A 21,290-nucleotide genomic window follows, 5' to 3' on the forward strand; every position below is an offset into this window, starting at 1 on the left:
GCTTTACTGTTCTTACAGAGCAGTAGATACTCTGCGATAGGAAGATAACATGCAATATTGTAGAAGGAACATAGGACGTAATTTCTGTTTAAGTGAACAGAGTAAATCCCAATTTGTTTATATGTTTCTAGAGTGCGAAATGTAAACAAAACTGAATGAAGAACTGACCCAGAAACTTTTTTTTCCTTGAAGTTCTGTTCCCTAAGAAAATGAGACTTCCATGACTGGCATTGTAGGGGAACTGGCTGGCAGGTAATCAGTACCCACCCTCCTCCGTGGGTTTTATGGGAAGTGGCAGCTATGTGGTGGAAAAATGCTGAATTAGTGAACACCCTCACTAATGTCAGCTGCAACATGGGTCAGCTGCAACATGGGCTACAGACGGTCCACGCAGGGAAGAGTTGTTACGCTTGCCCTCGCTGAAGGAAAGCGTTCAGCTGGAGTCCCTTCTTAGGCAGTAGGGAGTCTGTCAACACGAGTTGGTTTGCTGTTACTTATGGAATGAGTTCTTGTTGCCATAATTAGTTCACAGATCACAAAACCTGACATCTTCAGGGTTTGCCTTGCACAAGTTTGTACTTCATCTTCTTTCTTGTGGGGATTTTTTACCTAGTTAACTGTTGTTAGGACTAAGGGATAAGTTCTTAGCATTGATTGGTAAACTCATCCTGAACATTCAATTTCTGGAAAACTGTTCATGAGATGTATTTGCCAAAAAATCTTAGGGGTTGTTTTTTTTTTTTTCCCCCAGTGAAATCAAAAGACAAAATAGTGCTCACCTAATTTGTGAAAGAATAAATTGAGATAGAAACTTAATGTAGAAAATTTCCAGTTTTTTATCTCCTACTGTAACTTGGCACTTTCAATAAAGAGAACTTACCTTGTAAAGATTTTTTTTTTTTTGCATATGCAGGTGAATTATTGCATTTTAAAAGTGCATGAACAAGTTCTGTTGCTTAATTGCTATTTTCTAAAAACCTTACATTTAAAATTCTGTTTAACTGTTACTTATATAGCATGCCTTACGTGTCAAGCCTGCAATTTTCCTGCAACAGCTAATTCATCTCTGTGATAAGGATTCCTGGAAATTTGCTGAATCCAATGGAAATAGAGTATAATGTCTTTCCAGGGTTGCATTAATTCTTGGTTGAACTCCAGATGTTTGTGACATTTGAGCGAATGTAAATTTAATCCTCTTGGGGTTTCTTCTGAGTTGCATCTCTTGTGGGATATTGTTCTTTTACTTCCTATTTACATTGATCTTGTTGCTGCTTTTTTACAAAAATAAAGAATATGTTCAGCTTTAAACTGCTTATTAAGCACAAATTATAAGTGAATAGACCTATTTTTTCAACTTTTTGTGTTATTGATAATTTTACACTGGGTCAGCAGTTAAGAGTCTATGAAAAGTAATGAGCAAAACATACATGTTTTATATTCTGTATTTAAATAGGCTGCTAATCTTCCACTTGAAATTCCTCCAAAACTGGAGAGTCACTTTAAGATTGAGGACAGCTTCTGGCTTTAGTACTTAATAAAAATAAAGGAACGATGTTTTACAAATCTGAGATGTAAAGTAAGGTTAAGTTGAATCACTTCTGTCTACTCCAAGCATACAGCTAAAATTTTCCCTTTCTTAATTGTGTATAAGGGAGTAAGTTCTAATTTGAAAGCCTCAACTACCTCAATGTTAAGTTGAAGAACAGAAGGCAAAGAAATCCATTGAAACGTTGCTTTTAGAGCAACCTCTATGTGTGAATGCAGTGAAAAAAGCAGTGTCTTATGAGTCACATCGTTTGACTGTCATCAGTTGTAAATTCACATGTTGGAAAAGTAAAGAAGTTGCAGAAGTAAAGATGATATCTATGAAAACTTGATTTGGGCCCGTTCTGCATAAGTGGTATGATACAGTTTTTAAATGTATTATCACATTTTTTCCAGATGAATTCTATCTTAGTGCCTAAGGTAGACCCGCTTTTAGATGAAACTGTATTCTTTCCTGCTAGGCTACAACTTGCTATGTTTCACTATTTGAAAGATGCCTTGTGAAAGAAGTAAGAGCTTGTGGAGTGGGAAAGGATGCAAAAGATTGGTAAATGAGTTGAATGTTTCCCTGTATAACAGGATTTTATCCTGTACTCTCTGACGTGACCCATTGTTTTCCTGGTAACGTGACCTAACCAAAGTATTCAGTTGCTTGACAACTGTCTGTTCTTTCATTTTAATTTCTTTTTTCTCGTATGTGTTGAGGGATTTGCTTACAGAAGTATTGAGGTCTCACCGATTCTACCTGGGTCAGTGGAAACTATTGTTTCAATCTGTAAAATGCCATAGAAGTCTTTTTATCCTTAAAAAAGTAATTCTGAATGTTTCAGATTGGATACTGAAATTTGATGGATGCCTTTGAGTTAGACCTCTGTACGTTAGCTCCTGATAGGCAAAGCTCTTTCCCGCCCCCCCAAGGGAAATTAGTGAAATATGTTCATAATGGCTATGAAGAGTTTAGCCACTTAATGATGAATACTGTAGGTAATGGCATGAGAATATTCATAGTCCTATGATCAGAACAGGTTTAAGTATTCTGCAATGAAGAAGGTCTTGGCTACAAGTTGAACAAGTACCCTATGCATCGAAAAAGACAGGTGATCAGAATATAAACCATGTTTTTTAATGTATTATTTTAAAACCAGAAAAGGCCATTTTGACAGTTTAATCAGAGAAAATTGCATTTAGCCATGGAATTCCTGTGAATCCAGTTATTGCTTATACACAAAAAATGAGCATCTCACACCTGAGAGATGTTCTATAAAATGTTCTATAAAATTAATGCATCAGTTATTATATAAAATATACTTTATAATTATAAAATAACATAATGCATTAGATATAGAATATCAGTACTGAAAATTTTAGGAAAACAAAAGTTAACTCAATGAAGAAGAAGTGGTCTTAGTAATAATATTAGTTCTGTGAATTCAGAAAAAAATGGGATTAACTAGCTGTTCAGAGTACTCTGGTAGATATGAATGTAAGTGATAAAGAAAAGCAAAAATGTATAGTTCAGTGCATGACATTTACATGGTCTGTTCAAATAAACTGATTTATACAAACCATTCTTCTTCAGTGTTAAAAATATTTTGCTTGGAAATCTTGCATTGGCAGAGATTTGGCTGGATGATTGTGCCTTTTTGTTTATGTACTTAAAAGTAAAATGAAGCCAAAGTGTGATTGTATTCATTTGATTAATACTGTGGAGAGCCCTGATGTATGTTTCGAGGTTATTTACTGACAGATCTACCAGAATGCTTTTTCTTTGTTTTTAGTCTGGCTTTGTTTTCAAGGGTTTTGTTGGAGTTTGGATTTTTTTGGTTTTGGTTTGTTTGTTTTTTTTTTTAAATTGAAGTGCAAAATAAAACACGGGAAACCAGAACACAATAAAAGTTGTTTCAAACTTCTGGCAGTGCAGACCACTTAAATTTTGCCATCTCGGCTACTGTGATTTGAATGTGCGTGTGGCACAGTGGTGTCATGCGTTTTTACCTTCCATGTGGTTCATAGTTAACTCTGTTATCACCTGCATAACACATATTGGTCCTGATAATGTGGTCCTTTACTGAAATAGTCAGGTATTTAGTTTCCGGTTCTGGCTCATCAGGTATGGCCTGTTTTATAACTTGTATTCCCAAGCAGGATGTTATTAATGGAAAAATTATCTCATCTGAAGTGATGGAGCATTTGCACACACTTGGTGTGAAGTATCTGTGTACTGTTTATCTCAAAGAGTTCTGGTCACTCTGGAAATTGCTTATATTGGCTCACTGTCTGGCAGGTTAGACAAAATAATTTTAAGAGAGTTTTGGTTTTAAAGTAGTTAATTTGAATCGCTGAACTATTCTAAGTCATGCGTTTGTTCTGCCACATGTTTCCAAGTCCTCCTTTGTCTGCTCTTTGGTCCAGTTTAAATTTGATCTTCCTGGATTTAAGCAACATCCCTCATTTGGAAAGAAAGACTTCCTCATGCTTCTGTTGAAATCATTAATAGCTTTGTTTTTGGCTTCTGTGAATTTCCATAACAGCTCCATAATGCAAGCAGTAATACTTCCTCAGAGCAACGCACTCACCGATGATCAGATTGTTCTAGCTTTTCCATTATCCTTTTGGTGTTGAGTGATTTTTCAGACCCTAAAAAAGAAAATGCAAGGACTCTCCTGGGCTGCAGTGTATATACCTCTGTTTGTTAGCTTTCAGACAATGAAATAACACCAGGCAGTTGTGTCCCCAGAGAAACATGCAAACTTTAGAGGGACATAAGAAAAATTAATAGGCAAAGCAAAGATTATACATACCAAAAAGAAAAAAAAAACCCAACATTGTAGCTAGTTTACAAGTAGTTCTTCTGCAAGAGCTCATTTGTTTGGGCTAATCATAGTTGTGAACAACATAATTGCATGTTTTGTTCTTTTTTTGTTCTTGTTGGTTTCTTGTCTTGTTTTGTGTGTGTGTTTTTAACAGAAGATAACACCATTACAGTCGTAAATAGCCGATTCACAAAATTAGATATACTATTTGTATCTTGAACTTTTGCTTAGGGAAGTTCCACTTGATTTCAAAGTCAGGAAGAGTAGAGAAAAGTGTAGAAGCACACTGTGGAGCTGTACTTGCAGGAAGGTGGAATTACGAAGGAACAGCACTGGTTACAGGTAAGCACTCTTAAAGTAAGGAAGTGTTCTGAAAACTTAAAGAACAGAAAAGCTCTTTCAAAATAAAACCTTTTTTTTTTTTTTTAATATATAAAGTTGACATGCCATGAAGAAATGCAAGGGAACAAAAACATAGTATTAAGCAAAATTTGTGAAAAGTAAATGCTTTCAATAAAATGTATAGAATGTAAGTACTTTATTCTATGGGATAAATACACTAGAATGTTTTGGAAAAATAATTTAGTCCTTGACATATGTTTAAAAGATGTAATCCCAAACTTCATAGTTTATACTGTATTTACATTGAATTTGAATGAATAAAACTGAGTCTATTCAGTGTTCACACACTGGTCTAGCTTGAAATTGTTGTGAGAAGGGGGAATGGAAACACAAAATCAGTAATATAAATGAAGTTAGCTATAATAAGTTACTTTTTAAAATGTCTTCATTATCACTGGGGTTATTATCACCTTGTTTAATAGAAGTTAATTTTGCCTTAATGCTGTTTTAGAAGAATGTTCTCTATTTTAATTAATAGAAGATCTAGTAAAAACATTTATCTTTTTTTAGTGGTCCTATTTTTTACAAGTTTTACTTGTAATTTACTTGAAATTTACTTGAAAATTTACTTGAAAATAAATGTTTTTAATGTCAGAGTGCTTAGGTGTTTCTGTGGATGTTCTGTACTTCATAAAGGAGAATATTTTTTTTTTTTTTTTCCTTATCTGTTACAAAAAAGGCTGCTAAGTTGGCACATCTATATCCCTGCACATGACATTTGGGTTTTTTTGGCCAGCAAAGTTTACTGAGGCCTCATGAGCATCCTGAATGTTCCCATGCTTCTCTTAATTATTAGGAGTGGTGTAGATCCAGCTGCAGTCTGACTCTCTTCTCTGTCGAGGCTGGGAGAGTGATCTCCCAGTGTATGCATCTCTACATGTCTTTTTGTCCTAAATCTTTTGATAATTAGCTGCTTTTGGCGTTTTTGTCAAAAACGTCTATCTCGATGTTAAGGGGAAGCTAATTACATTTCCTGTGATAGACTTCTTTATGGGATTTCTGTTGGTGTCAGAATTTTCTGCAGCCTCCTGTTGATCTAGCACAGCTGATTTATTTGGACAAATTCCAACTCAGTCCAGAAGTACTGAAGATAATTTTGGATCTGTTTGTTTCCAGACTCAGTCTGACTCTAAAATGCTGCTTCAAGGAACTCTGTCTGGCATGTTCCTCTGAAATCCCAGAGGGATAGAAATATTGTTCTTTTTAAAGACAGATTTGCCTCAGGAACTTCTCCAAAGAAAAAGCCAAAATTGCAATTTTTTTTTTTTTTTTTTTTTTGAAAGACTGCATGACACTTATGGGGAGTGTGGGAATTCATCACCATATCCAAACAATGTACTCTGAGAAGATCAGCTACTCTTATACCACAACTATACTTTGAGGAAGAGTGAATCATTGATGATAGTCTATCAGTTAAAATATTCTTTATGGCTCTATTTTAACAGTATCAAATGTGCACAAATAAGATTTTTTAAAAAAATTTTTTTACACTTTTTAAACACTTAAAAGCTACATTGGCCAGATATAAAAACCTGAAATCTGGTAAGTAAATTGCTTGCGAATGGAAGAATGGCATTAAGCGTCTCGGTGCACCTTTTTCCTCATTAGCTGAATCTGGGAGGCCTAAATGAAGGTCCAGAGCTGTACGTTTTAAATATGATAGCACACTAGGAAATCTCTGTTCTTAATGCATACAAAACTATGCTGTATAGTGTATAAAAACTTAAGCTATAAGTAAACTAAGTTTCTTGTTAAGACGCACTTATATTATAAAATTTAAGCCTTCCAAACAGAGACTTCAGTTATCTTCAGTTTCACCATTTATCAACTGTGAAGACTCCAGTTTAATACATAAAATCTGCTCCCACTCTCTTCGGACTCCTCAGAGACTCATTTAATCAGCCTCTGGGCCATTGAACTGTAAATAGATGAAAAGTACTAGCAATGCTGAATAGAAAATACAGAACTCGAGATACTTAAATAGTGATGGACTTTCTCTTCCCAGGAGCAGCTTCAGATAAGAAGACTATAGGGATTTTCAGGAGAGAAAGAGACTTGTTGGTAATAGCAGAAGCACAGTCTTAAATATTTTTTCCTTAATATACTATCTGTTTGCATGTTAGGAAGACCCCGTAAACAATAGTTACCTGTAAGAAGACCTGGACTTATTTTAACTCTAGTGTTTCCTAGATAAATACAAGTGCCATGTTTGGTAGACTTATTATTGCATTTAAGTTGCTGATTTCTGTGATAACTTTACAGTTGGTGAAGATGGCCAAGTGAAAATCTGGTCTAAAAGTGGAATGCTGAGATCCACTTTAGCTCAGCAAGGTAAGTTAATTTTCTTAAAGTTCCGTTAGAACTTTTTAATTTGGGGTATTATGCAATATATTTAAATAACAGACCCTACATCTGGCAGTAATGGTTTGTTTAAGGATCTTAAGGCCTAGATAAACTGAACTAAAATCAAACATAAATCATAGCTGAATACAGGGGGAACTGGATTTTTAATAAGATTATTATCTTAAAAAATATATATATAATTCTTGAATTTAAAAGTATTACTGCAATGTTTTTAGACAAAAGTTTCAGTTCCACCCTAAGGATTCTGGAGAGGCTAAAGAATTAAAAAATAAAAAAATCCAGCTTTTCATACCAAGCCACAGACTCTTATGGTGAAACTGAAAAAAAAAAAAATCTCTAAAAGCATTGAAAGAATGCTTGAAAGATGCGGAGTGTGTTGTAGGTTAGTTCCTCTGAACTTTAAAACTCTTAACAGCCCTTGGTTCATCTATCTGTTTAACCCAGTAACTAATGTAGTATATGCAAACAGTCCTACTGAAGCGAAATGATCCCTGTTCTTAAGTTCTTTGTTGAACTGGGGCCATGGAGACCTAACCTTGATCTTGGCTTAGTAACTACAGTTTTATGCATACTAGAGCATTCCAGTCATTTAAGTCAATTTAAAATCACATTATTGTAAAGTGCAACAGTATAAGCTGCAAATACATATTTATACAAATGATGTTTGATATTTTTAAATGCTATTTTTTATAATCATAATTTCTAGCATTTTTGTGCTATTTCAGTGAAGATACTGAGCTAGATTTTGTTTTTCAGACTTCATACATTGACATCATGTGACCTTTTGACATTTTTTAAGAAACCACATGCACCTGGGGTTGGGTTAAATGTCAGACCCTTATCTCTTTCTAAAACAAATTATCTAAATTCTTTCAACCTGTTGAAGGCATTTTAACCACAGGAGTGAATGTAAAATGTATTTCAATTCTGTTAAGGAAGTTCATATGCAGATATAATGTTTTTTCATGCTTACAATGTAAAAAGATAAGCCAACTGAACTATAATTTTTGGAAAAAGTTGAAGTACACAATTCAGTGTTTCTCAGCTGATATGTTTCAAGCTTTTTTATGTTTAACTGTGCTTATCTGAGGTTTGATGAAGCTTATAGAGACATGTTCTAGGTTGAAATATGCAAGCTGAATTTTCATTGATTTCTTAGAGTTTCTGGTACAGTATAAAAGTACAGTTGACTCCCCATGGAATAATTGTTTTTTTGTATTTGTGTTTTAAGATAAGATCCTGTGAAACTCAGAAACCCTTTAAACTTTAAATTTATAGGATCAGATTCCCACAGACCCCTCTGTAAGCTACTGACATACTTGGGATCAGGATAGGATTCTGTAGAAATTGTTATGTTGTTTAAGAAAGGTATATCATGTTTGAGCTAATTTTTCACTTCCTTTATCATCTCCTTGAGAAATGAAAGAATTATCATTGCTAACATTCTTTCTACTCATTCTGCTCTTTGTATTAGAAATAAATTTTCAGGCTCTTATCTTTGGATGTCGGTCCACATGCCTATTCTATCTTTGGGTTTTTATTCACTACAAAAACACGAACATACATTTTTCCCTTTTTTAGCTTTTTCAGTACTTATATGGAGGGCTCTGGTTGCATGTCCTTCCATCATGCCGATGCATGGAATAAAGTTAGTGTGACCCCATAGCCTCTACTGCTTTCAGCCTCGAGCTGTAATATTGCTGTTATGGCTGCGTTGTTCTTGGAGCCTGATCTCACTTCTTCATCCTTGGATTATCTTCATATTCTTCCTTTTGTTCCTCCTTTTCCTTAAACTGAAAGCTTTTTTAAAAAAATGCTGTATTTGCAATCCTTTGGGCTTCTAGCTGATACGGTGTACTGATACATTTTGATTAGGGTTTTTTTTTTTAATGGATCTCTTTGGTGTATGTTGGTAACCCACATGGTTATGCTTAAAGCAGGATGTATCTGTATATTCTGTGATGTGTACATTGCAGCATGACGCTGTGCTCAAAGTGTCTGCGTTCCTCTGGAGAGAGCCACAGAACTGTGAAGAGTAGGGTGTATTGAAGGTCCACATTTGAAAGAAAAGATGGCTCTACCAGCACAAATTTTTACGGTGCTTTGTAGACTCTGACACTAAGATCGTTTGGGGTCAAGTCTGTAGTGTTAGTGGTGCCACTTGCACCGAGTCCTTCACAGGCCAAACATCTGTTTAGCAGGGCCCGTGCTGAGCCCGCAGTTGCGTAGCCTCTCTTGAAATGTCTGTCTAAAATTGCTGCTGCTGAGGTTCGTAAACCACTGGCTCTCTAACCCTCAAAGTCCTCTACAGAGTCAAAGGTATTGGTCAAGCTGAAAATTAAGTAGAGTGCAGTTGTGCCTTCCTCGCTACAATCAAGATTATTCTGCAGCACCATTTCCTGAGCTTATCCCACTAGTGAAGCTGACAGCTTTGCTGGTAACTTTACTCTTACTCCAAGATCTGAGAATCTTCAGGGAAAGCAAGCAAGCAAGCCTCATGGATCCATCCTAAGTATTTCATTGCTAGAGCACCTGCTTCAATCCTGGTAACTATTCTGGTGTCCCCAATTCCAGTCAAGACAGGAGCAATTCCTTGCAGGAAAGTAATATTTTAAATCCATGGGATGACTTTATTTCTTGTGCCGTGAAAACTTACTTTAAGAACATTTGGTGAAGGACATCACCATAACCTCTATGAAAATACACATACATTGTGCAGACCAAGTCAGTGCTCTCCGCGTGCTTGTTGATTCTCAGTGAAGCCGTGACTTCCCATTAAAAAATAATATGACACTTATTTATCATTTAAACATCATTATCCACAGAGCCATTGTTTCTGTGCCACACATTCTACCTGTTTACCTCAGATGGATTTCTAGTTCTTCAGGTGATTTCTGTCACCTTTCTTTAAATTGAATTTGTCATCTAGTACTCTTAAGACCATATCTTTCTTAAGTACTCATCTTTTGGTCCTGCTGGCTTTCTGATGGGCTTCCAGTGACTAGTATGCTGAGTAAGCACCAAGGAGTAATATGAATAATTGGTGTATAGGTTGCCTTTTTGGTTAATGGAAGCAAAATCACAACAGTTGCAATGTAAACAGTTTAATTACAAGTTTATTGTGAAGTGGAACTTACTTTTTAAAGGACAATTGTATTCCAAATGCAGCTCCTATTTTTTGTGCTGCCAAGAGAGACATAAAATTGTCTGCATTAATGTTTCTACTCCTGTGAAAATAAAAAGTCTAACACAGACTTACTGTTGTAATTACTGGAGTATCTGCTGTGGCTGAAAGTGTCAGAGTGACTGCTCTATCACTCCTGCACTCAACCCTAGCTCTTTCTCTGCTGTATGCATTGGCCACAGGCATGACTCATTGGGGATTAACATCTGCTAGCAGAGCACTGAGATGTGAAGAAGCCCACCCTGTATGCTTAATGCTGATGTTCCTTCTTCAGATCCTCTTTTCAGATCTCACCTTTTCTGCTTTTCTCACTTCTTTTCTCAGAGAGTATTTTTTCCTGAAACTGTTTATCACCAATGCAATTCACTGCAGTTTGTCTGTTCTGCTGAATTTTTCTTTCCACAGCAATGCAATGTGTTGGCAGTCTTTTCCCAACCAAGTTCTTGTTAAGTGCAGAAGGAAATGAGTTAACTTAGCTCCTGCTGTTAAGCCCTGGAAATTGTGGTTAAGTAGTCAGCCATCATAAAAAAGTTAAACATTTGGTTTAAATATAAAAGTCTTCTGATTGTTAAATCAGCATTAGAGCAGGACAAAAATTAGTTTATTTAGAATTTCTGTACAGCTGGTGACAGAATTTATGTCATTTTCAACAAATTGCTGCCAGTAGGAAAATAGCTAGTGCCAGATTTACTTAATATATGTTGTATGTTTCTATGAGTTGTCTCCTATAATGGTTGATGAGTTAAAAAAAAAAATGACATGATTCTTTATTTCGAAGTAACATAAAATAAATGCCTTCATAAAAGAAAATATACGAAGTACAAAAATATTCAGGAGCAATGACACCAGGTCTTAGTTTAGAGTTTGAATACTTGGAAGTTCAAATCAAGTTTAGTGTGCTGAATTGATGTGGCCATAATAAAATCCGTTTTTTGAGAGAGAAAATTCGAAGGCTTAAGTGGTAGGATATTAGATGATGTTAGAAGAGTTGATATAGCAGTTCAATCACTTAAGTATCTAAATTTCATCAAAATATTCCCATGAAAATATATTCCCGAGTCATTTTTTGAAATGGAACTTAATATGCCAAAAGTGTCTTTGAAAATTTTACCCTGTAAGAGCATTTCTTAAGGCTTTTGGGTTTTTTGATTACCATAAATTATAGATGTACAAAAAATGGTTTATTTGCTCAATTTTAATTCATTTGATTAATTTGATACTTAGTTATCAGCTGAAATATGCATGACTCCCTAAGAAATGCATATCTCTGAGAATGTAGGAGAATTTCTTTCCATTTTCAGCTTCTAAAATTAAAAAAATTGTCAAATACCAACATTTAGGTTGTAACAATTGCTCTTTCTGAGGTTTCATAGTTCTCAAACAGAACTTTTGGGGTACAGTTCAGTTGTGTTAATGTAAGTGTGCCATTAGTGCCATTTGAGGTTCGTTGGGTTATTCTGCCTAACCTCCAAATCTATTCCAGAAGGAGGTGGATCTCGTTCAGGTCCTGTGTTGTATCCGTAAGGTATCTTAGGGTACCCTAGTTGTATCACATCGCTTAGCTGCTTGTGTTTAGACAATTGAATCGTATCTTCAAAGGCCTCATTTCTGCCAGTGACAATATTAAGTCTGTTAGAGAAAAACAGATGCCTGAAATAAGCCTCCTCTTTCCGATTTCAGAAGATATGGAAGCACGTTTTATAAAAAGTAAAAAGAACAGTCTGACAGGGACTTGTCATACAGTCTCCCTCCTTACAGTTTTATATGCACTGTTTCCGTGTCTTGTAATGTTGAGACTATGCTGAAACTTGCTGTCTGTTGCTACAGGGCTTTTGCTGTGATAGAAATAAATGCTTGGACATGCTCTTTACTTAATTTTCTTAGTTTTATTTGCAAGGAATCAAGTAGCGTAATACTTTGATTCTTCTTCTTCAGGGGAGACTAATCCTGTCAAGTACTATGGAAAATATTTGCATAGTTGGCAAGTCTGTTTTTTTTTTTTTTCCCTGGATGCTTTTTCCATGTAATTTTTTACTTTCTTCTATTTTCAAAAAAGGTCATTTGAAAACTGCAACATTATATGTTTTTAAAACGGAACAGTCAGTTTTATTCTAGATACATTCATTCTGGAGTTTTCAATCTGCAAAAAATGTTTTCAATTAATTGTGAAAAATCTGTGAAGTCTGCAGGTCTCTCTTTCCAGATTTATTTGTTGTCATTTGTTTTGTAGGTTGCTTGTGTATGGGATGTTTGGGTTTTTTATATATGCAGCAAAACAAAAATATGTGTTTTGTTACAGGCTTAATTATGGACCCTAAACACCTTACAAAGAATAATTTAGGTGCAATACAAAGCTTTTTCTACCCATATTTGTGTTCAGTCTCACCATTGTAGGTGAAAAGAGCTATTTTCTGATGTCTGTTGATAAGTATTAGGATGATTGTTGTCATGTTGATTTTCTGTATCTCTTAAGTGACAATTGTGAATAAAATTGCATCAGAGTATAGAGGATTAAGTAAATATAAAATGCAGCTATTACTGTTTGTTTTCTGGAGTTGCTTAAAACTGTTCACTTATAAAAAGTTTTACAAATTAATAGCATGGTAAATGGCAATAGATAATGAGGTTTGAGCAAGATGCAGTATTAAAAACACAGCATTAAAATGAGAGGTGGTGGCATGGTGGACCCTCTACCTGAGCTGCTGGGCTTACTTTTGATACAAATGTTTATTGGTTTTACATTAGGTGTTGGTCAGCATCATAGTCAGCGGTCTCAGCATTGGATTTAATCGTATTGTAGGTATTCTGGCAAACAAGTTTGCAGGGATTTCAAGGTAAACATAAAACGCTTTTGTAGGTATTTGTAGGAAGTGTCTACAAACTAAACTGAAGGGCATTGAAGGCTGACTTTGTGGACTGATCAGATGGGAAGAGTTAACATTTTAATACTGAATGAAAGATGCCACGATGCAGGTAGACCTTAAAAGTAAATTGGCCATGAAGGGCTTTGTTTGATATAATAGAGAAAATGGTACAAATGGAAAGGGCAACATAAATCTTTGCAGTGTCCCGGTTAACCATGAGCCAGGGGATCAGTACATCAAGGTGAGAGAGAAGCACCTTAAAGATGAAAGGCGACCCAAAGGTGAGAAGGACAATCTCATCTTATTTTGCTCAACTATATCTTGGAATAAATTGGTCAGATTTTTATTATTATTTTAAGAGTGGGGAAACAAAAACAATTGGAAGTATATACATGAGGTTCAGTGAAGCTGAAGAAACAAAGCTGTCTAGTTATGAAGATGATTTGACTGAAGAAGAAATCTTATAATAGAATGTTGTGGTTTAACCCCAGCCAGCAACTCAGCCCCACCCAGCCGCTCGCTCACTCCCCCCAAGTGGGATGGGGAAGAGAATCGGGAGAGTAAAAGTGAGAAAACTCGTGGGTTGAGATAAAGACACTTTAATAGGGAAAGCAAAAGCCGTGCACACAAGCAAAGCAAAGAAGGAATTCATTCACCCCTTCCCGTGGGCAGGCAGGAGTTCAGCCATCTCCAGGAAAGCAGGGCTCCATCCCGCGTAACGGTGACTTGGGAAGACAAACGCCATCACTCCCAGCGTCCCCCTTCCTTCTTCTTCCCCAGCTTTCTGTGCTGAGCATGACGGCGTATGGTGTGGAATGTCCCTTTGGGCAGTTGGGGTCAGCTGTCCCGGCTGTGTCCCCTCCCAGCTTCTTCTGCCCCTGGCAGAGCATGGGGAGCTGAAAAGTCCTTGATTTAGGGTAAGCACTACTTAGCAACATGTAAAACATCAGTGTGTTATCAACATTATTCTCATCCTAAATCCAAAACACAGCACTATACCAGCTACTAGGAAGAAAATTAACTCTATCCCAGCCAAAACCAGCACATAGAAGAAATTTGGTGATTCTAATTCTTCCAGAGGTGGTTTTAGAGAGATCATGAACTGAAGAAGCAAGTGGTAAATGTAGTTGGAGTCTGCTGGGACAGACCTTGCAATAAAATGGGTAGGTCTTAAAAGTTAAGTGATGCATTGAAAAAATTGATAGGTACAATATGAGAAAAGGAGATACCTATAGCAGTAGTAGTCATACACATTTTCAGTAACCCAGATGTAGTATTGGACCAGCCATCAATTCGGTATTTATTTTGCATAGACTTGATTTGTTCAGAGTTAAATTTAGAGTGGTCCCATTGAAAGTGGTAGGTGTTTGACAGTTTACTGAAGTGAACTCACCAGGACTTCACCCTATGTATTTTTATTTCCTTGAGGAGTGTTGGAAGGGTATGCAGCATGACCTAAAGTCTTCAGAGTTGTCTTTCTGGGTTTGTCTCTCTCTTAACTGCTGTTCCTGTGCCTGTCTAAACCATGAAATGAACCAGTAAACATGGCCATAAGTGCAGTTGGACAAGTCGGGAGGACAAATGGTTGCCCCTAGTTTGGCTTTCTCCCCCTCCTGAATTTTTGATGTATGACTTTAAGTAACCAGTTCGAAGTGGCTATAGCAGTTTCTGCATAATTTGATCAGATAATTCATAAGACTTTTTTTTTTTCTTTATTTCTGTCTACAGGAACACCAGTGTACTCGGTAGCTTGGGGACCTGATTCTGAAAAAGTTCTCTATACTTCAGGGAAGCATCTGATTATTAAACCTCTTCAGCCAAATGCTAAAGTTTTGCAGGTATCATTAATACATTAAGGTTGTCTCACACTTCCATGTGAAAACTTTTTTCAGTTATCTAGAGTTTTGCCAAACATAAAATCTTTGTGCTAAAATTTTCCATGCAACATGTGTACCGCTTATTCCCGCTCCCCCCCACCCCCTTTTAGTTTTTTTGAGAATAAGGAGATTGTTAATTTCTCTAAACTAAAAAAATTTTGTCCATTTCTGCTGTGTATATTCTTCAGGCATGTGATTAAGCATTTCCCTTTTCGTAAATAAAGAAAAGGGAAAGACTTCTGTATCTTTTTGCTTTTTCATTTGTTACGAAAAGGCAGGAAGATACAGAAGCAATCGTTTAGAACATGCTTTTATGCAGATTTTTATGCTTTCATTCTGCCTTGTTCAGGCCGTATTTAATTTATTTTTCTGCAGAAGAGATGACATCTGTGCATCTGTACTGTTGGAAAACCCGATCTACATTGGAGTGTATGGATGCCAGTAAATGATGAATGATAAATATTAAAAATAGAATTTGTCAGACTTGTTGCATCTATGCTTAATTTCTTTTTTTCCATTTCAGTGGAAAGCCCATGATGGACTTATTTTAAAAACTGACTGGAACTCAGTTAATGATCTTATTCTTTCTGCAGGTGAAGATTGTAAATATAAGGTGAGTACTGGTTAACTTTTTAGGGGAAACTAAATGACTGAAAAAGATATTGGGCATTCCGACATTTTCTAATTTTAATAATACTTGGAAGCTCAAATTTAAGTGGGAAGTCTTTCAGTTTTCAAGGAAAACTTGTTACCCTAAGCTGTATTATTTGTAAATACACCTCGTGCTGTCTAGTAGCATAAAATTAGAAATTATTTTTTTTTTAAATACGGCAGAATAGAAATAGGTAAAAGGCAAGTGAAACAAACTCCGAAAGATGAATATGTAGCAATATAGAAATGATTACTTGAAATAGTATATGCTATGACATATACTGAAAAAGGTAATGACATATAAAATGAGAGGAGATAAAGCTATTGTTTTCTATTACAGGGGCATTAGTGAATCCCTTAGGAAATTTTTTGGTTAGAATATTGTGTATTCAAAATGGAAAGCACATATTGTGTTTCTTCCCTTAAGTAGGAGCTTATTTTTAACTGTATCATATGTTGGTTCTATCATTCTCTAAGTGTATAATGGGTGTGATAAAAACATACACAATTAAGAAATTTAAGAAAAAATTATCAAAGTGTTAAAATCAAATTACTTCACTCTGTGAATTGGCTTCCTGGTATTCTGTTGGCTTCAATCAGTGAGAAAATCTCTGGTGTGGAAAATTGCGGAGGTGCATCACATTGTTGGGAAACGAGTGCAATTAGAATAAACCTTGTATTCATTTTACACACTTAGAGGAATTTGCAGGAAACAAAACTCATTAGTTCAAAATATTTTATACAGAATAATGTAATATTTTCCATAGCAGCAAAGCGAAGTCTATTGCATTAAACAAACCAATATTGATTAGGAACGACCTTTAATAAAAAGTGAACTATAATATATGTGATTTGTCTAGTTACACAAAAAAGGCACTGAAATAACTTAGAGAGTATATTTCTGCAACCTCTGTGATCATGAGGGAAAATGATAGCTCTAGAATAAGTAAAAGTATGCCCAAACTATGTTCATGTAGATAAATATTTAACTGTTTTTAAAGGTTTGGGACAGTTATGGACGTCTACTGTACAGCTCACAGCCCCATGAATATCCTATAACATCTGTTGCCTGGGCTGTGGATGGAGAATTATTTGCTGTGGGGTCTTTTCATACTTTGCGTCTATGTGATAAAACCGGGGTAAGTAACAACTCTGAGAGAGAGCAGATGTGGAATTGTACAAATTTATTGATAATACAGTAAATATTCCTGAGGATATATGTGTACAAGTGGGTATTTTTGTTAGCAAAAACTAGTCATGACTTCCAGCACCTTTCTTCTGGGTGCATCTGACTAAGATACTGCCTTCTTGATCTGCTTAGCTGCACTTCTAAAAATGTTTTGGGTTGGATACAATTTTTTTATAATATTTTGCCTTTCAGGGCATTAAATTTTTCTGTGCCTTTTTTAGCTTTTTTCCTTAAAAACACAAAGAGTGCACAAGCATCTCTTGTAAGGCAATCATAAAATGCAGTTACTAACCATAAAAAGCAAGGAGGGTGTAACAATAACCTATCTTAAAAAAGGAGGTAGAAGAACAATGTCCTGTGCTTTTATTATTTAGCTTTTTTTCTTAAAGAATACTAAGAATGGAGAAGCACATCGCATGAGGAGGTCACAAAATGCAATTGTCAGGCATTAGAAACGATAAGGCTAAAGCAGTAGTAAAAGAGGAGCTAAGAGAACATTCATGCTTCTACTTCTGATGGCTAGGCAGGGCACAGTTTTTCAAGCTAAAGACATACTTTAATCCTCTCATCTGAGCATCTCTTCTTAACTGTTGTGAGAGAAGAAAGGCTCCTAAAGGAGATACCTTTGTTTTCTCTTATTTTCTTTTTTTCTTTTACTTGAAGCTTTACTCCCAGGTTGTTGTTGTTGACCTAGTTTGGTTTTTTTTTTCAACTTGGTGTCCAATTAAAATTAATTTAATGCAGTTTCATCTACCTTCATTGGTATTCTAAGTAAGTTAGCCCAGAGCACAGATTGACCTGATTGTCTCTGGATTTCCTGTGGTTATGCAACTTTTTGTTCAGACTCGTGTTGCATCGAACCTTGCTGGTTTGGGACTTTCATTGTCCTGTTCTCTACCTCTTTTCTTGTTGTGTTTGTTGTTCTTTTGCTCAGATTGAGAAAACAGCATTTGCTGTGGTGTTTTCAGGCGTCTTCAGTTGAGCATGGTTCTCCTTACCATGAACTTGGACTGTGTGTTTTGAGTATTTTTACATTCGTGAAGAAGAGCCTTTAAAAATTATATGAAAAGAGGCATGCAGGATAAGATCTCTGAGTCTTCATATTTCACTTGCTATACTGATTCTGGTTTCAGTGATCTTCGCTGAAAGAAGTAAGTGTAAGCTAGGCATTAACTTTGAAGTAGGGATTGCTTCTATTTTCTGTGCCTTTTTCTCTTACTTGCTTTGAAAAATTCCTAGTGCTACTTAATCTGTGTAAGTAAAATTTGATTACAATTATCTTGAAGGAAAACAAAAGTACTCGCTTGCAGTTTTCTTTTGGAAAGTATTAATTTTCCAATTTTGAAAAAAGTTGTTTTATTTTGATATCTACATTTTCAAGATTTTTATGTTAAGGAGATTTTTATTACCTGTGTGTTACAAACACACGAGAAAGTTCAGAAGAGTAATGCAGCGACTAGAGTTGGAGCCTGAGGTATGAACTTATGCAAAGGATTGGGGTACCACTTACGAAGGTAAAAAAGATATTGAAGTAGGTATAAAAGACAATGAAGTAAGGAAGATATTTCCTGTTTCTCTAGTATAAGGCTGGAGAGCAGATTGCAATTTCCATCATTTAATGTTTTCATCATTGAAATTATTCTTTTTAAAGAGGATATATCTTGCTGTTAGATTTATCTGCCTCTGTTTTGTTCAGAACTGGATACTATTTCTCTTTGCAGAAGAAAATGGATAAATTGTCTCTATGCATACAGTCATAAAGATTGTGCAGTCATGCCTCAGCTGTTAGAGGATGGGACGCTCAGATGGTTGTTAAGTGGCTACATCACCAGTGAGAACATCTTTTCCTCTCCCTGGCATTCTTCTGGTTGGGTTAATGTTAGGCACTGAGGGTGGGATTTTGTCATTATCTTTACCAGCTCGGTGCGCATACCTGCTGATTCCCTTAGAGGAGTCCTTTAGGATTACCTCAAAGCTTTTGTTCCTAGGCAAGGTGGATAGGAAGATTTTTCTCCATTTAATATGCCACTTAACTCCACTTAAAATGTAATTAAAGCAGTAATCTACCCTGACTGTCGCCTTTCCTTCTCACTATATAAATATGCTGTTGTAGAAGTGTTTATATACATATGCCATATTTCACTTGATGAAGCCAAATAAGGTATATTTGTATAAAGCAATTTATATGAGTGTAATTACATCTGTGTTGGACGACACTGTGTAACATATTGATTTAAACAATCAGGCTAGCCATTAGTATTTTCTTCTCAAAACAGCACTTTAAACCATGCCCTCTTTTTCCACAACCACTTTCCATCTCCTTTTTGAGTACTGGGATCACTGAGCTGTATCAGCAAGTGGTAAACGGAAATAAATATACTCTTGTGTGGGTGAGGCCAACAATTTAAATTGCATTTTGTACTCAATATAGATTTATGCTTGAATGTGGCAAAGACTGGTGCAGTAGAAAAGGAAGAAAAATACTAGAGTTCTTTTTCTGCTGTCATGTATGCTGTTTTGTAGAGCGTATAGCTTTTGTTTCTGATCCCCAGGGCCTTACTGTTTTTCTTGCTAGTTATTATGTAGTATAATTTACTGTAAGTATGGTTCCAATTCCTGCTAGCTGAAAACCAGTAATTTTTTAACCAGCATTTAATACTGAACAGGCTTGTGGACTTTGTTTGAAATTTTAAAGCAGATAGGTTTATTTTTTCATAAAATTAAGGGTTCTTTTACCTGGTTTATTACTCCACTCTTAAATAAACAGAGACATGTACAGTAGCAAGTGCCAGATGCTTTTGTCTGTTTAGGAGCTAGCAATGATAATTTATTATCTTCAAAAGTCATGATTTTTCATGAAAGTTTCTTTCCTGACATTAAATGTAAATAGTTACTAAAGAACTAGCTTTGCTAGTATTGAGGGAAAAGGAAGAATGATTCACATACCACCAGAGTGATGGAGTTTGAAGAGAACCAGACCTGGCTTTTACTGGTCAACATAGACATTTTTATTATGTCTGATGTAATGGAGCTGTATTGGCAAATTGCTCCTCAGGGAGCCATCAGGCAATATATATATCATTAACTCTTCTCTAGCATATATGTTCAGTTTGGGGACATAATTAAATTAAATTCTGTTAGTGTATGCTCTTTTCTCCTATTCTTCTCTTTCTACCTGCATATTTTGTTCAAGCAGCTTTATGTTAAAAAAGAAAACTACAAATATAATAGTAACTTTTGGAAGTTTTATTTCTTCATTTAAAAATCACTTTTGCTCTGATAGCATTATGTATCTAAAATAAATTATTATGCCTATCCTACAGAATACCAAACAAAATATATTTAATGAAATATTTTATACTTTATGAGATTTGTTGTCTGCTTTAGTGTCTGTGATCGTTAATCCTGCAGAGAGTGCTAAGATTAATTTTAAAGTACACGTATTGAAATGTAAAGCTGGATGTATTGATGGATAGACTTTAGCTTTCCTGGTGTTCACAGCTTTTCAGAATCTAATCACTTGGATGGACGGCAGTGCTTAAAAAGTTCATTTATGTAAGCTATTTCCTGTGGCTCTGCATGCTTCCCTTGACATTACTGATCAGGTCAAAATATTTACACAGTAAGAGATGGTAAGAATGACTGAAATTCACTGATTTCCTCCTTCCCCACTCCACTCCCACATAAGTATCTTGGACACTGGACCATACCCATCTGCTCCAAAGACAGGTTGCATTCCCAGTGCCTTGGAGAGTGTAGAAGGATAATTGATAAAAAATTTTAAAGTGAAACTCGGTGGTCAAATTAATCCTTTTAGAATTGCCAACAAAAGCTAGCAAAGATGGACATCAAATTTATGTTTTAATAACGCTGAATGTATTTATGCATTTGTTTTGGGGAGGCCTTTTAGATTTTCTTCCATTAATGATTTATTTACCCTTAATGGGGATGGATCAGTTTGATTTGATTTTTGGTGGTTGTTATTTTCCAAAGTAATTGTGCTCTTCTTGTTAAATGTTTTTTCTGGTGATGTTTATCTACAATCCGTTTTCATAAATAAATTGATGTTTCTTTGACTGCTAAATCTTGCCCTGTGATTTACTTTTATCTTGATTTCATCACTATGCTTAGCAAGTGCTTTGTAATGAAAGCAATTCTCTGCATAAATCTGTAAGTTCATGCTTTTAAATGATTAGGTACATTCTACAGACTCTCTTTTATTACAGAATGAATTGCAGCCATTTTACTAGACTGGTAGTTTGCATATTTGACCGATTCTGTTATACGTGGCTTTTTATATTCCATAGGTTGCTCCATGGAATGTCTAATTTTGCTAGAAATTCTATAAAAAACATTTGTAAAACTTGAACAAAATTTAGGGAATATTGCCTAATATCTATA

The 21,290-nt window shown here is 35.5% G+C and overlaps 1 protein-coding gene across 6 annotated transcripts in view; it reads left to right on the forward strand.

The window, feature by feature from the left end:
- IFT80 (intraflagellar transport 80) overlaps positions 1-21,290 on the forward strand; it is a 57,578-nt gene that overhangs the window by 8,773 nt on the left and 27,515 nt on the right. For 5 of the 6 annotated variants that reach the window (XM_072868841.1, XM_072868837.1, XM_072868838.1 and 2 more), the window contains 5 exons: positions 4,590-4,700; positions 7,023-7,091; positions 14,901-15,010; positions 15,573-15,662; positions 16,702-16,839. In XM_072868841.1, coding sequence (XP_072724942.1) covers positions 4,590-4,700; positions 7,023-7,091; positions 14,901-15,010; positions 15,573-15,662; positions 16,702-16,839 — 518 coding nt within the window. The remainder of the gene's footprint in view (positions 1-4,589; positions 4,701-7,022; positions 7,092-14,900; positions 15,011-15,572; positions 15,663-16,701; positions 16,840-21,290) is intronic. The other variant, XM_072868842.1, reaches the window with a different exon arrangement.

This window comes from Ciconia boyciana, chromosome 7 (assembly GCF_034638445.1).
Source record: "Ciconia boyciana chromosome 7, ASM3463844v1, whole genome shotgun sequence".
In the NCBI taxonomy this organism is placed as follows: Eukaryota; Metazoa; Chordata; class Aves; order Ciconiiformes; family Ciconiidae; genus Ciconia; species Ciconia boyciana.